Here is a 16,006-nt window from a genome sequence, read left to right as displayed (position 1 = left end):
GCAACAACGGCTTCATAACCCAGTGAACCAAAGCTATTACTTATAAATTTTCAAGTTATTTTAAATATAGAGAGGCAAGATCTGAGGACAAAGCTTTTATCAAAGAACAGAGAAGCAAGCAGCTGTGTTCAGTGCAGTGGAGGAATTAAAACACCAGACTTAAATCAGGGGGAGTTAAGTTCAAATTCTCACTTGGCCACTCACACTCAGCCCAATCTATCTCACAGGATAAAATGGGGGGGGGGTAAAATGAGGGAAGGATACCCCAGCCAAGCAGCAATAAACAAACTTAAAGCCAATCTGCAGAGGTCATCCCTTACCACTGGCCAGCTGCTTAACCACCTCAGCTTACCTTTGTCTTTTTAAAGGGCAAGTGGGCACACTTCTGGGCATTTCCAGCCCATCCCATATTTATTTTCTAGGCATGTTTCTGGGGAGCTTTTGAGAGCCAAAAGATTACTGGGAATAAATAGGATGCTAGAACAGGGTTTCTCAACCAGGGTTCCGTGGCATCCTCGGGTTCTGCGAGGGGTCCCTAGGGGTTCCCTGGGAGATCAGGATTTAAAATATTATTTCAAATTCAGGCAACTTCACATTAAAGAGGAATGTTTCATTCTTTATTTTTAGTTTAAGAACCCTGTTCACGCATATAGACGGGCCTACCCATGAAACAAATATAATAATTTTGTATCTTCTGGTCTGTATTTGAGCCTGAATGGGCAGGGGTTCCCTGAGGCCTGAGAAATATTTCAAGAGTTCCTCCAGGGTCAGAAGGCTGAGAAAGGCTGTTCTAGAGGCTGACCCTTGGCATCTCAGCATGCTAGTGTCCTCACCCCCTCCCCCTTTTTTTTGTTTAAATTATGGGAATCCAGAGAAATAAGAGCAGATGGGACAAGAGAACTGGCAAATGCCGAAGAAGATGGTACTGGGCTCACTGGCACCCATGGGCATCATGCTGGGAAGAAAGAACCTAGGCTGGGTTAATACACATTGCAAAAATTATCAGGAGGTGTCTAACACTGGTTTTAAACCCGTTAGGAAAAAAAAAATCCAACTGCAAGTAAAAGTGCCTGTTTGACTGCTCAGAAGTGAAACCCACCAGGTGGTGCTCTTATGTGCCTGTGCATGAATACTGTGTATATCTGGACTTAAGGTTCAGCAACTGGATGTTTAGAGACTATGAAGAAACCGGGGGTAAAAATCCCTGTAGCAGGGCAATGGTTTGAAGAACTGTCAGTTGTTGCAGATTGTACAAGGTCATACTTGAGGTGGGAAGTCAAAAAATGCAGAACTGCCATCCAGTATATGCAGATCCAGAAGCGTGCATATGAAGGCCAGTACAAAGAAACCGACCAAGCCAGGAGAAAACCTAACTTTGATTTAACTCACATTTGAATTTCACTGAACAAAATTACACTGCTGACATGTAGTTAAGTCTCAATCCTCGGCATGCCAACCACCTGGCTGGCTTACGCCCCCAAATGTCTTGGGTGCGGCTCCCTGACCGCTCAAAGGTTGCCAGCAGATTTTGTAATTCTTAATGTGACACGAATAGAGATTTTCTGCATGGCTTTCATAATGTCCTCCAGGCAGCTGGATGCTCTCGCCGTCTAATTTATGCAGCCCTTGCGTGACATTAACTTCCCAGAGTGCTGTTTCTTTCTGTACGAAAGTAAGCGTGGCAGCTTCTCCCCGCTATACTGTAAACAAAAGTATTTCCAGATTAATATAAAGGAATCATTTTGATGCCTTTCCTGGATCTGTGGAAAGTGACCAATGACATTAGCGTGTCTGTAAACCACACCTATCTGTCCTGAACTCGGACAGATGTTGGACGTTTCCCTTTCACCAAAATGTCATCTTCTCTTACATTTCTTAATCTGAGTTCCCAAGTAAGGTCTTTCTAAATGCAAAAATGCATCAGCCAAACAGAACGTGGTGCAATGACAAGAACCTTGCTGTCACCCTATTAAGGACCATTTCACCTCCAACGATGCAGGTATTTGTTTACACCATCCCAGGCACCACTGCAACTCTTGCTGGCTAAATCCAAGACAGACAGATAAGATTTAGGTTTCCAGACAGCATTTAATTACACATGAAGCAAAGGCAGAGCCGATGGGAGCGCGGGGAGGGGGGGGCGGCGGCACAGCAAAACCTAATCTGAAAATAGCTCTGTGCCTTTGCTGTTTTTTTTTTTTAAGTGGGGGTATTTACAGACAATGGAAGGAGGACATATAAAGTACAGCATAAAGGTTGTGTAGGAACACGGAAGACAAAGAAACAGCTCTGCCTGTCCCGGTGACAGAGAACCATCCCTTTCTCTCTCTCTCTCGTGCGAGACTGATCCGGAGATGGAAGGAGGAAGTGGTGCACGGCCAAACCACAGAATCCACAAGACTGACAATCTCCAGCAATTCCCGGGTAATTCCTTAACCAAAGAGTCTTTAAAAAACCAGGGGGCTCCCTGCACAGCTACACCGGGTTCCTCCTTTCCCCCCCAACCAACTCGTCCCCTAAGAGGAAAGGGTGCTGTCAGGCGCAAGAGCAGGGCACCTCAGGCCCTGCTTCCCCGGAGCAAGGGGTGGCGAAGGGAGGCCCAGGGTTTTAAAAGCAGCTGAGCCTCTCTCGATCAAGGCAGGGGTGCCAGTTCCAACGGAGTCACTTCGGAGGGGGCGTCAGAGCCTCCGTCCCTGACCCAGGAGGCTGCTTTGAGTCCCGTTTCACGGGGATGCTGGATAAATTAAATTCCTTTCCTGCGCCGCTCCAAGTCCAGGTATCTCCTCTAACATTAAAAACAAAGCCAAGGTTTAAAAATCCTGCTAAGGCAGCAGCACCACACAGATCTCCAGGAGGGACGTCTTGGAGGCTTCAACCCCAGCTCGGCTTTTTCTCCTTAATTCCCCTTTCCCCAGAACACCCTGCTGGTTTTTCCTTGGATTCCCCCCTGCCCAGGCGGCGGCCTCGCCTTTCTCGAGCAGGGCGTCCCTCGGCAGGGTCCGTACGTTGAAGAGAACGTCAAAAACTCTTAAGGGAGCGTCCGACGGTCTTGGGGAGGGACCGCTGTTCCCTCGCTGTCCCAGAGGGGGTGCCCAGACGGAGCTCACACGTAGACGGCCGTTTTGGAGATGATGGAGCCGTCGTGCTGGGATTCCATGTCGTCGTACTCGTAGCCATGCAGGTCGGGGCCAAGCCGCAGCATCGGGCCCAGCTGGTCGAACCGTTCCTCCGTGTCCTCCCGGTGTCGTGGGGCGTAGCTGTAGGGAGGGTGCCGCCGTCCTTCGCGCACCTCCTCCCCATCATAATCCTCCTCCTCCTCCTCCTCCTGCTTTCGCCCTGAGGCAGGTTTGAGTGGCCGGTCGAGCTCGGTGAAGTCGCGAGTTGGGGGCTGAGCGGTCCCGTTGCCAAAGACCCGGGTCTTGGGGTCAAAGGAGCCTTTGGAAGCCCGGGGGTGCCGGCGGTGCAGGATGAAGACGACTATGGCCCCCAGAACTGCCAGGGCCAGGATCCCTCCCACGATACCCCCGGCCAGGGCTCCAACGTTGCGGCTCTGACTCTTCACCGGCTGGTCTGAGTAAAGAAAGGAAGACGGGGAAGTCACTCCGAGAAACGCGAGTTATTAGTAACACCAGCACTGGGGAAGGGGCAGAGCCTCAAGTGGATCCCTGAAAGAGGAGACCGGGGGGCCCTGAGGACCCTGCCGTTCCGTCACCTTCACTAGCGCCATCCCTCGCAGGGGGCCAAGGGTCCCCTGAACGTCCAGAGAGACTAGGGTATCGGAGGGTCCAGAAAGCACCGTTTGTCCCAAAAGCGATGCACCCCGGCTATCCTTCTCCCAAGCCGCTCCGCACCCACAACGCATCTGGCGCCCGGCATATCCGAGCCCAGGGCTTTGATCGCCATGCCCTGGGCTGGGTAAACCTCGCAACGTTTCTTGCTGCCCTTCCGTGCAAAGCACAGCTGAAAGAAGAGGACACGCTCACACCTTCGGTCCCCAGGTGTAGGTTTAGAAAAGACACTGGTTATTCCGTTGCACACGGGATGAAACTTCAGTTCATCTCTCCCACAACCAGAACAGATGCACACCAAGCCGGATCCTGCTTAACATGCCTGCCCCACAAAGCAGCGAAGGGCCACCGAGATCGCCAACCATCCTCTCCCAGCGCTCCGTAAGCCCCACACGCATTGAAAATGTTGCAAGCCCACGGCTCTTACCCCGGACAAGGATGACTTGCTGCGTCGCAACCTGCCCCACGCGATTGGTGGCCTGGCAGATAAAGGTGGTATTCACAGAGTGATCCACATTCCTCACTAGCAGTCGGTGACCCTGGACTTCCACTGACTTGGGGAGCGACCCGCTGGACCTGGGCAATCAAGCAAGATGAGTTAAGCCATAAAGAAAATCTAGGAGTCCAACAGAGAGAGAGACAGCCAGCCAGCCAGCCAGCCAGCCAGGCGCTGCCTTCTTGTCCAAAGTGAACTCTCCTGGGGCTTCTATATTTCCAATACAAGAAACATGAAATATAGGAATAAATAAAGTTCTAAACAACTGGCACTGTGGCAATCAGTTTGGAGGTGCCCAGGATAGTCCCAAAATGGGGTGTGTAGAATAGAAAAAAGGCAGGTGAAGAGAGAGCAATTCTCATAGATATGGAGGCCCGCTGCTACCCAGCTTATCCATTACAAAGTAAAGCTTCAGTTTAACAGAAAGAAGGAGGCGTCTGTGAAAGAATGAACAGACTTTTTTTTCAAGCCCCCATATGCCACGGGGCATGAAAGAAACCTTGCTTTACTGATAATGCTGAATATCCATTTTGAAGGAAGGAGCGCTTGAACCGATTCCCCCGCCAACGGACTTTGTGTGTTGTTTAAAGTTTATTATTGCTCAACAATCAGACAAAAACCAGATTCAACAGGGTATATCTGTTCAGTCTGAAGTCCACTAAAACGAGGTCCATTTAAAATCAAGGGTTTTTTTTGTTAAATACAGGATGCCTTTCCCCCTAGATTTCTGTTAGGATCTTCCTGTGGATGCTAGGCCCTGAATAGCTTGGGAGAAAAACTTTTTCTGATGCCCCTTGAGATCCTTATGCGGCTCCTCTGTGCCAGCTTTCTGACAATATGACAATGCATAAAAGGAGGCTTTCTTTCTGTATAGAGCTTGGATTTTGCAAGTACCCTACAATGCTTCCCTCCATTGACTCTGGGTCCCAATGTCCATGCAGCAATGGGAAGCCCTGAGTGAAAATCACGTAAGAAAAAAAAAAGGTTGTTTTGGTAAGGCTGCAGAACTGCCATGGCCTTGTTCTGTACATGTAGTCCTTGACTTACGACTGTTTGTTTAACGACGGTTCAAAGTTACAACAGCCTCGGAAAAAGTGCTTTATGACCTGTACTCATGCTTACAACTGTCGTACCACCCTGCAGTCAAGTGATTGCAGTTCGGGCACTTGGCAACCGGCTCGCATTTACGACTGGTTGCAGCATCCTGCGGTCACACGATTGCAATTTCTGACCTTTTTTGTGGGTTTCTGGCAAAAAACATCCATTGGGGAGGCTGGATTCACTTAACGACAGTCGTAAAAATGGTCATAAAATCGGGTCCAGTCACATGGTGAGTTGACTTACGACCACAGTGACTTATGACAGAAATTCTGGCCCCAATTATGGCCGTAAGTGGAGGACTACTTGTACTCATCCTAGTTTTCCCTGTGTTTGAGGAAAAACACTTTGTCTGAGAGAATGTAACTGAGGCAGGTGGAGATCACCATCCTTTCCAGCAGGAAATTTTGACCTATCAAAAGCAAAACATAAGCCACCTGACATTAGCGCAGCTTCTTCCATGCTGGAACCCGCTCTGTTTTGTTCTGCTGCCATGTGGGCCATCCCCAGTTATACAACTGATGCACAAGCTGTCCACCTGACTTAGGAACAGCTGTAGCCCTTTCTTCCCCAGCCTGCGACATCCTTCCAGATGTGCGGACTTCAACTCCCAGCATTCCCCAGCGAACACGGCCACTGTTAAAAATTCTGGGAACAGGATTCCGCCGATCTGGAGATGCCCAGATTGGGGGATGTCAGCAAGCAAAAGATTTGGCAGGGCAGGGCGGGAGAACAAAAAGAAAGCCACAGTACAGATTCTTGCTTTTACATTGGGAAGATTTAAGGCTCCTCAGAGGAGGTGGACTAGAGCAGCCGATAAGCCTTGCACATCATCCGATGAATTTAAGGACAAATTTAAGGACCCCGGTGACCTTACGGCTGTAGATGCGGTTAAGACCTAGCCAGCGTGTGAATCCTCTGGCCTGTCACTGTTGGGGTAGAGCTCATGAAGGGAAATAGCAAGATTAGGACTCACGTGGTCCAAGAGAAGTCCACCGGGGTGGGGTTCCCCCTCGCAGTGCAGATGAGCATGGCCTCGTTGCGGGTCAGATACCAGTTGTCATCGTAACCCTCTATGGTAACCTCAGGAGCATCTGCAGGAAAGACAGAAGAGCTCACCCTTGGCTGAAGGCACATGGACGCACAGATGCACCCATCCCCACAAAATATATTTTCTATGTGCCTCAACCTTCTTGAACATGAGCTATGACAAATAGTCCAGCCGCTGCCAAACGCCTGACTTTTCTCCACGCCAAACGTCCTTCGCCCCTGTCCTCCAAGCTGACAGCAGAAATCTCCTTTCTTCCCTGGCCTTTTTCTCTATTTTCTCCCCCCCCCCCGCCCCAGCACTGCTTAATGGAAGGGCAACAAAAGACCCCTTCTCCCCCCTTTCTCATCCCCCATGATCCAACCTTGAGCCATCGGATGCCACTTCCCTTTGTCCAAGCTCGCAACGCACACTGGCGTATTGGCGTCCTTTAAGTCTTGCAAGGCAAGGCTCGGCTCTCCCTTAACAGGGTATTAAGTCGTGCCCAGGGTGTGAACAGAAAGTAAATCCAGCATCAGGACTTTCTTTTATTCATCACTTTAAGGCTGGTTTTCAAAGAATAATTTGCGTCTTCTTCAACCGTTCTTTGCTACTTAAAGGAAAGATTGGGGTTTTATTTAGGATTGTCACTTGCTGAGATGGGCGGCTATAGAAATCGAATGAATGAATGAATGAATGAATGAATGAATGAATGAATGAATGGTCCTACTGCTTGCCTAAACGACCCAGTCAATCCTGCATCATTTCACACCCTCCAAAAGGGTCGCACATCAAGTCCCATCATTCCCAACCATCAGAATTCCCTGCTCACATTCTTTACCTCATTAAGACATTGGGAAAATCCTGCAGGTGTACCAGAGAGAGAGACACCCACCCCATGGCAGGGGTGTGGACAGCCGGTGGCCATTGCAATTGTTGCGGAACTACATCTCCCACAGTTCCAGCCAAACTAAGCAATTGCAAGGGATTCTAGGAGCTGTAGTTCAGCCACCTCTGGTGGACCACTGTGATGTAGTGGAGAAGGTGCTAGACTAGGAATGGAGAAACCAGGTTCTAGGCCCCGCTTGGCCATGGAAGCTTCCAGGGTGACTGAGGCAGTACCTCTCTCTCTGCCCAGCCTGTCATATAGGGTTGCTGTTATGAGGAAAATCTATATAAATGTAGGGATTAAATACAAGGTAATCCTCAAATTATGACCACAATTGGGACAGGAATTTCCATCGTAAGTCGTTGCGGTCATAAGCCGACTCACATGATCGGATCCAATTTTACGACCGTTTTTACAGCAGCTGCTAGGCAAATCAATGCTGTTGTTAAGCGAATCCAGCTTCCCCGTGGGCGTTTTTTGCTGGAAAATGGCAAAAAGGTTGCAAAACGCGATCACGTGACCATGGGACACGGCAACCAGTCATAAATGCAAGCCGGTTTCCAAGGGCCTGAAATGTGATCATGTGACTGTGGGGGAGGGGGGGCGAGACGTTTTGCAATGCTCAGAAGCGCTTTACAGGCCATCAAGCACCCATTCCGAGGCCGTTGTAACTTTGGACCATCGTTAAATGAACGGTTGTAAGTCGAGGATTGCCTGTATTTAAGTCTAGGTATACATAGTCCTGCCAACCTAGCAGTTCGAAAACATGCCAATGTGAGTCGATTAATAGGTACCGCTTCGGCGGGCAGGTAATGGCGTTCCGTTTAGTCATGCCGGCCACATGACCACGGAGGAAGTGTCTGCGGACAAACGCCGGCTCTTCGGCTTTGAAACGGAGATGAGCACCGCCCCCTAGAGTCGGACACGGCTGGACTTAATGTCAAGGGAAACCTTTACCTTTACTATACATAGGCAGGAAGGCTAAATTCCTTGGAAGCCAATGGGGTGTAGTGGTGAAGAGGTTGGATTAAGAGTGGGGAGACCCAGGTTCTAGTTCTCCCTTAGGCACCGAAGCTGGCTGGGTGACTTTGAGCCAGCCCCAATCTCTCAGCACTCAGAAGTCAAAAAACACGATGGCTCATGGGTTGTAATTTCAGACGACAAGAGAGCCCGGTGTGGCGCAGTGCTGAAGTAGGAGTGGGAAGACCCAGGTTCTAGAAACGGAAGTGGCCTGGGGTAGTGTGGACCACTCCCTCTGTCTCAGCCCAGCCTACCACACAGGGTTGTCGCTGAGGGGCAAACATGCAAGGCAGGAGCATTACACGTGCCAGCTTGAGCTCCTGAAGATCCAGCCAAGAACAAACTCCAGGGCCAAGCCATCCTGGTCCCTGAGGCCACGACAGCCCACTTACACAGTATGGAAAGCCGGACAGGGAAGGACTCCGGCTGCGGCAAGGTCACGTGTTCTACCAGGCAGGTGATTTGCTGCTCGTTGGCCTCCTTGGTGGGCACCACGTTGTAGCGGCTGGTGACAGTGACGGTGCCGTCCGGATTGTTTGCCTGCGTAACATTTGCGTTGCCGCTCAGCCCCGACTGCCAGGTGATGCGCGCCGGCGGCTTCCCATTTGCAGAAGTGCAGACAGCCACAGGCTGCTCCGTGTTGCTGGCTTTCACCTCCTCAGCCTTAGCGCTGCTCGTGGGCTTGGCTGGAAGAGAAACAGATGTGTGGGTGAAAGGGCTGCATTCACAGAACATACTTAACCCTAAGTCCAGGCTGACAGCACACTAGAGCAGTATTTCTCAACCTTGGCAACTTTAAGATATGTGGACTTCAGCTCCACTGAATTCTGGGAGTTGAAGTCCATGCATGCTGGCTGGGGAATGCTGGGAGTTGAAGTCCACACATCTTCCAATCACCAGGATTGAGAAACACCAGCTTGGCAACTTTAGGGCAGCTGATTAGCGTCTTCAGAGGGGTGGCTGTTGCTTTGGCTGCACCTCTAAAATTCTCTCTCTCACTTACAAACAGCAATTAATTTATTTAACACGTTTTTTCTATTGCCTTCAGAAACTCAAAAGCTCCCAGGATGATTGTTATTGTGAGTATAAGCCTAAAGCAGGTAATACGGATTTCTTTCAGCGTCTTTTCAGACTCAAAAGTCAGGTTCTGACAGCCCTTCAGGGCAGACCAGGTCAGGAAACAGACACCACAAGGAATACTAGAATTCTATTTTCTTGATGTAGGCTATAATGGTCGGGGTCTTGAAAGCCTGATGGTGTTTCTCCTTCCCACTCCCTTATACCAAAGAGCATCAAGGCTGGGCAGTCTTGAGCTTCTTTTTCACCCTCTGTTTTCCTGGGCTAAGCTCATGTTTTACCAATAGCTGCCACATACCTTCTCCAAGGCTACCTCTGTGTTCCCTTACAGGTTCACACATTGCCCTAACATGGTTTGCTTGGCTTTGCCCTCACACGCAGCGTGGACTGGATCACCATAATCCTACGATTTGTAGCTTGACCCAACGTGTGGAGCCATGCCTTACGAGTTCCTCCACAAAACACAGCTCAGCCGATCCTGACTTAGTTTGGGGTCTGAGCCTAGCATAGCTGGCGGCCTTTCACCTTTAGGCTGAAGGAAAGAAAGGCTGGTTCTTACCCAGGATGACCAGGTTGGTGGTGCCCACTTCATTGCCGTTGGGATATGTAGCAAACTCGCACGTGTAGGTGCCCTCATCCGTCATGAGCAGGTGTTCGATGACCAGTGTGGCATCCGCCAAGGACTGTGTGAGGAAACGGATCCGCCTGCTGTTCTTCTCCATTGGATAGCTTTGCCCGTGGATTGGATGGTACACCGCCACATTCTGCTTCCTTCCACCAACCCCCTTCCCCCAGGTCACCTGGCTGATCTTCATCTCAGGCTCAGTGGCCGCAATGTTGCAGGGCAGGACGACCTTCTTCCCCAGGTAGCCTGTGACCTCATCTCGAACTGTCACTTGCTGGGCAAGCACGACTAGGGAAGGAAAACACGAGAGAGCTGAGTGAGCGGTTGGATCCTGCACTTTGCCACTTCCTGGCAACTGGGATGCCATTTTTAAGGCAACCTCGGAGATGTTTTGTGGCAGAATTTTATTTTTTAAATGAGCCATTATTTGGCCAAATCTTGACACTGATGTGTACACACAACACGCTAAACTGTTAAGCAAACAACTGCTAAGTCCACCTAACAAGTGATACCCAAATGAATAAAACTTACGATGGCTTAAAGTGATGGTCCAGTTCATACCACAGACAGTGGCTGCATTCCCACAACACACTGAACCCCAAAGAGCTACATTTTAGCCTAGTCCAGAATGTTGCATGAACCAAGCCAGTGAAAAATTGAAATGGGAAACGGCATCCTATCAGAAAGGAAAATATTTACAGTAAAAAGAAATAAGGCTGAAGCAAAGTGTGAACTCCATGTAAGCGCTCTGCATTTAGTGTGCAAACCACATCCTGCACAATGGAGTGAGGGGTGGGGCGGGGAGTGTAAAAGCACCTCTCCAGTAGGTGGCAACAAAATTCATATTGCTTTTTAAAAATATATATAATTTTATTGAAAAAAAAAATAACAAGATAAAAACAATGCAAATATTAGAAAAGCAACAAAGGAAATAAGAAAGAATAGCAAATAAGTAAGAAAGATACTAGAAAAAGAAATAGAAAAGAAAAAGAAAAAAAGAAAAGATGATAACGAAGAGGTTTGCAATCTTTTTGACAGCGGTTATAAATGTATTTATATTTTACCTTCTATCTCTTAAGACTACACCATAATTTCCTTCTTTCCGTAAACTACCCTTTCTAATCTTCAAATCCATAAATCACAAGTTCATTTTTCTCTTTTTTCAGCAAAAAGTTCATAAGGGGTTTCCAGTCACCAATAAATGTAATTGTTGATCTTTCTTTAAACAAGTTAATTTTGCCATCTCTGCTAGTTCCATCATCTTCACCAACCATTCCAATATGCACACACCATTTTCTTTTCCTCTCTCTTTTAGTTATCTTTGTTTTCCGCTTCTTTATGTAATGTTTTATATTAGCTGTAGGTTTTTTCCTCTTTCTCCTATTGGTATATTGTTTTAGGTATAGCAATTAAAATAAGAACAATATTAATTTAAATACATGTATATAAAAGCCACGTTAAACCAATTGTCTATGTCAGGCCTTCTCTGGAGTGGCCCCCACGCTGTGAAATGTGCAGCCCCTGGACCCCCTGCTCCTGACTTTTAGGAAATGGCTCACATTTTCCATTTTAAACAGGCCTGTGATGCCCTAGTTGAGGAAGGAGGAGATGGCCATCTGATTTTTTTACTGCTTTATTGTTAAAAGTTAGTTTATGTATATTGGCAGATGGCTTTATGCTGAGATTCTTCCCTACAACGCCCAGAGTCCTTAGAAATATATGCTGCCTGACCCCCAGTGGCTCCTGTTCTTTGCAAATATAAATTAAAAAAAATTTCAGGGCAACATGTACATAGGATAGTATACCTGAGCCAATAAAGCAACCTGCTTTTCAACTACCACCACCCTGTGAGATAGGTTGGGCTGACCCAAAGCCATTCAGTCAGCTTCCATGGATGGGAAGGGACTTTAATATAAATCTCCTCATCCAACCCTTTAATTATTACCATATTCTTTCACTCAACTTCTTTTTCCTCTTCTGCTTCTTTGGGCAGAGATCATGGGTGTTTCTCCGGTTGCAGGCACAAGTTAAGCGGCTGATGCTATACCATGCTGTCAGCAAAGGTGTTCATAAAACACGCAGTGTTTCTTTACATGTTGCAACAGGGCAGCCCAGTATGTTGCAGCTTCTATTAATTCATTGGTTAGATCAGTGTTTTTCAACCTTTAAGATGGGTGGACTTCAACTCCCAGAATTCCACCCATCTTAAAGTTGCCAAGTTTGAAAAACACTGGGTTAGACTGAAATCCTGCCTTTTGTTCAGGAGCTCCAGGTGGTGTTCAAATCCAATGAGCTTCCATGGATGAGTGGGACAGCATTTATAACAATTACTTAAAGTATTAGGGCGAGAGCTGCTGGGCATCTCCAGCTTTGGAGAGAGATCCCAGGATAAAACGGGTTTCACAACCACCTCCCCACTCCAGGACAGTCCTAAACTCTGCCGAGGCGCTTCCTTAACCAAGATCAGTGGGTAAGATTGGCAGCTGTTTCTTATGAGTGAGATCGCCAAGGGAAAGGCAGCTTAGCCAGCTGAGTAGGCCTGCCCCAATTCTCAAGAAAGGCAGGGTGGCGTGGCGCAACAGCTTCAAACGATGCCATGCATTGTCCAGGCAGGATGCCGCCTCTGTGGAGTCAAAACACCCAGTTGATTGTTTTTAGGATAATGAATGTAAACATCTGGCAGGAGGGTTTTTCAGCTGTCAATGAAAGAACAGCTTCCTCTACAGATGAAGGGGCCTTGCCATCACTGAAAAGCAGTAGAATTGAAGAGAGTGGGCCTACGGGGGAAGGTTTGAGATGGTCTGGGAATCACTATGGAGAGAACAGGGGAAAACCACAATCAAGTTGGCTATATAGTTTCTACCACCCCATGGAGACCTAGAATCACAGAATGTAACAGCTGGAAGGTTCCTTGGAGATCATCTAGTCCAACCATTTGCGGCGCACAGGAACCCACTACTGCGACACTCCTGACAGGTGGCCATCCGGTGTCTCTTTAAGCACTTCTAGCAGAGAACCCACCCCTTCCAGGGTACTTTCTTCCACTGCTGCACAAGCTCTGGGTGCTGGGATTTTTTTTTCTCGATGCCCCTCAGTGGGTCTTAAAGGCACCGCTGCCTCGATGCGCTGCTTTGCAAGAAACATACAGCTACCTCAAGAAAGCTTTCCTCTGCCTTGCAGAGAAGAGCAGCACAGCGGTACCTCCAGTGGCCGGGTTGTGAACAAGGAGCAGCACAGGCTATTTACAAAGGGTTAGCATGCTCTGTCCCCAGGACGGAGAAGCATTCTCCAGAGTGCGCCACAGACGAGCCACACGGTGAAGGACCTCTTAGCACTACTCTTTGGCTCTTTGGATCACAGTGACAGATCAGGCCATGCTCCATTTAACACACACCCCTGTGCCCACTTGGTTAGCAGCACTGGCTGGCTAAATGGTGAAAATGGATGCTCTCCCCAGGAAGCCCAATACCCCACCCCCGAGAAAGGGAGTAAATGTAATTTCAGAAATATAATTCGCTTCCCCTCTCCTGAGGCAGCCATGTCTGTTCCTGCCCTCCTCCTCGTCAAAAGCAATCTGCGTGGAAACCTACTCGGCACCAGTGCACGCAAATTTGTGCCATTTGTTAAAATGAATGCGCGTGTCCAAGTTTTAACCATGAGAGACGGATTCTATGAGTAACAGGGGAAAGTGGTACATCATGCACCAGCTGCACATCTCCAGCACCTGATCAAGGAAGGTTGGGGGAGCAACGAAGAACACTTATGTTCACCCAGAGGAAGGGAAAAGCTTGTGGGTGAAGAAGGGTTGGGCTAACAATGTTTTCACACTTCCACACTTCATAGCCTAGCAGAAACAAGATGGAGATGATGGTTAGGCGACTCCTAGTAATTCCCACTGCTGTATGTTGCACATGGCAATTTAGAAATTCCATTCATTGTATTTCCAAGAATGGCTCCATGAGAGCCTATCTTACCCTCCAACACACACACACACACACACAAACACACCCCGAGGGAGGGAGGGAGGGAGGGAGGGATCAATTCTCCATTAAGCCAAGAGACTCAGCTTTCTTCTATCAGGTGATGGGCAAGGCCAAAGTTCCTGTTGACAAAACCTACTGGCTGTTCATCAGGACTCCACATTTTCAGCCCTCTAAGTGATCCACTTCTTGCAAAGCGTCAAGAAAAAAACCCAACAATTCCTAGACCAACTGCAAAGTCAGGAACGGGTCAGAACACACAGGGCTAGGAGGTAGACTGGTCACCCACCCAGGACCGACAGATGAGTCAAAAAGGAAAGAGATCCCAGAAGGGAGAAGATTCAAAACATTTTGGTTATATAGCAGTAACTATCTCAAACCTTGGACAGCGAACTTCAAGAGGGTGCCCTCCAGATGCATCAAGGCTCTACCTTGTATCCACAAAACAGTAGTAAAAGATTTGCAAGCTCTTTACTACAACCAGCTTCCTTGCTGCTGCCCAAACCTGCTGTCAAAAAACAATCCAACTCTGAACTCACACTATTTTCATGTCCTTCTGCTGCTCTCCCAAACATTATTATATCATCCAAAGAACACTGTAGTCTTCAGGATAATGGACATCATTACGTCTGTGTGTGACTGCGGGGCTGACAGGCAAACTGTTAAACACAAGTCTTACACAAAATGTAAGACTAGAGCCTACGACGGGAACTTTGATTTCCTGAAGGCAACTGATGCTGCAAAAGACTGTATTTGTAATCTTAATGTTCATTTTTAGTTATAATTGCCCTATGACCAATGTATATTTTCTATATACCTTTTCATATTCCCAATTTTTAAAATATAATGTATTTGTAATATGTATGACGTGCTGCCGTATGATAAATAAATAAATAAATGGACACACACACACACACACACCGCTTTGAAAATCACAGCTGCTGACCCAAGCCCACAGAGGACAGGTTTAAAACAAAACAGCCCACTGTGTATAATAAATGCTGTTAAGTTCTCTACCGTCTTCATGTAAATTGAGGGTTTACATGAAGCTATTTGCCCCCCTTAATTCTGCAGTCACTTCCTCTAGAATCTAGACATCCCCCACGCTAAGCAAGGCTGCCTTAGATCAACTCACACACCAGCTCACCCTTCCTTCATCACCCAGACTCAAGGTCTGCATGACCAACCTTTTCACTGCCATCAAGCTAGGAACTTCAACAGTGCCCGTGAACGCCATTGTTCAAGGGAGGGGGACTGTCCCCGTTTCAAGCCACCCCTTTTCCTTTCCCTTCTCTGTCAGCAGGGACTCTATCCAGATGAAATTCTACCTCTCTAATTTCCCCTCCTTTGAGCAACGGGTTGGTCAGCCTGCTATGGAGATCTGTACTGCTGTGACAACACTGTATGAAGACACGTGTACAGGTTTCTTTCCATGTGATGCAGTCTATTCTGCACATTAAGAAATTCTTCCACGGTGGGGAATTCTGAAGTCCACACATCTTAAAGTTGCCGAGGTTGAGAAATACTGCTTTAGAATGAAATCACTTCATGAGAGTCAAACTTCTCTGAAAATTTGCCCCTTATGAGTTTTCTCTCCCAGCCTATGGATCTCTGTGCTGCAAAGGATGATGCAGATGGAACTGGGAAGACAGTGGGCAACCAAGGACAAGAAACAGCATTTTGGAGCAAGCAAGAAGCCTCTAGCTTAATTCATGGCTTGTTCACCCTAATTTACAGCTCTGCCAAGAGCAATCTGCAAAAGCCAGGCCAATTTGGGGAGAGGAAGGAAAAAATGCAGGAGTTGCACACCATGCGTAAAACAAGGGAGCCTGTAGCAGACGAAGAGCATCACGGAGCCCGTACAAAGCCCAGTTGTGAACGTGGTTTTCCCTGCACTACAAAATAGGGAGGGAGAGGGGGAACCAGAGATACAGGAAGGCCATCAATCTGCACGAAAGAACAGACCAAACTTGGGGTCTGCGAACACCTGTGTGCTACAGGATAGA

The 16,006-nt window shown here is 48.0% G+C and overlaps 1 protein-coding gene across 2 annotated transcripts in view; it reads right to left on the bottom strand.

Moving 5' to 3' along the window:
- Positions 1–16,006, bottom strand: part of NECTIN2 (nectin cell adhesion molecule 2) — a 55,277-nt gene that overhangs the window by 16,870 nt on the left and 22,401 nt on the right. The window contains exons 2-6 of one of the 2 annotated variants that reach the window (XM_063312291.1): positions 9,955–10,308; positions 8,711–9,004; positions 6,359–6,476; positions 4,216–4,364; positions 2,159–3,570 (exon numbers count right to left, since the gene is read on the bottom strand). In XM_063312291.1, the coding sequence (XP_063168361.1) occupies positions 3,104–3,570; positions 4,216–4,364; positions 6,359–6,476; positions 8,711–9,004; positions 9,955–10,308 (1,382 nt within the window). In that variant the 3' untranslated portion in view covers positions 2,159–3,103. Of the gene's footprint in view, positions 1–2,158; positions 3,571–4,215; positions 4,365–6,358; positions 6,477–8,710; positions 9,005–9,954; positions 10,309–16,006 lie in introns of those variants that run through there. The other variant, XM_063312290.1, reaches the window with a different exon arrangement.

Source organism: Candoia aspera, chromosome 10 (assembly GCF_035149785.1).
Source record: "Candoia aspera isolate rCanAsp1 chromosome 10, rCanAsp1.hap2, whole genome shotgun sequence".
In the NCBI taxonomy this organism is placed as follows: Eukaryota; Metazoa; Chordata; class Lepidosauria; order Squamata; family Boidae; genus Candoia; species Candoia aspera.
The sequence above is the reverse complement of the archived record's forward strand: the minus strand, read 5'-3'. Positions and strand labels throughout refer to the sequence as shown.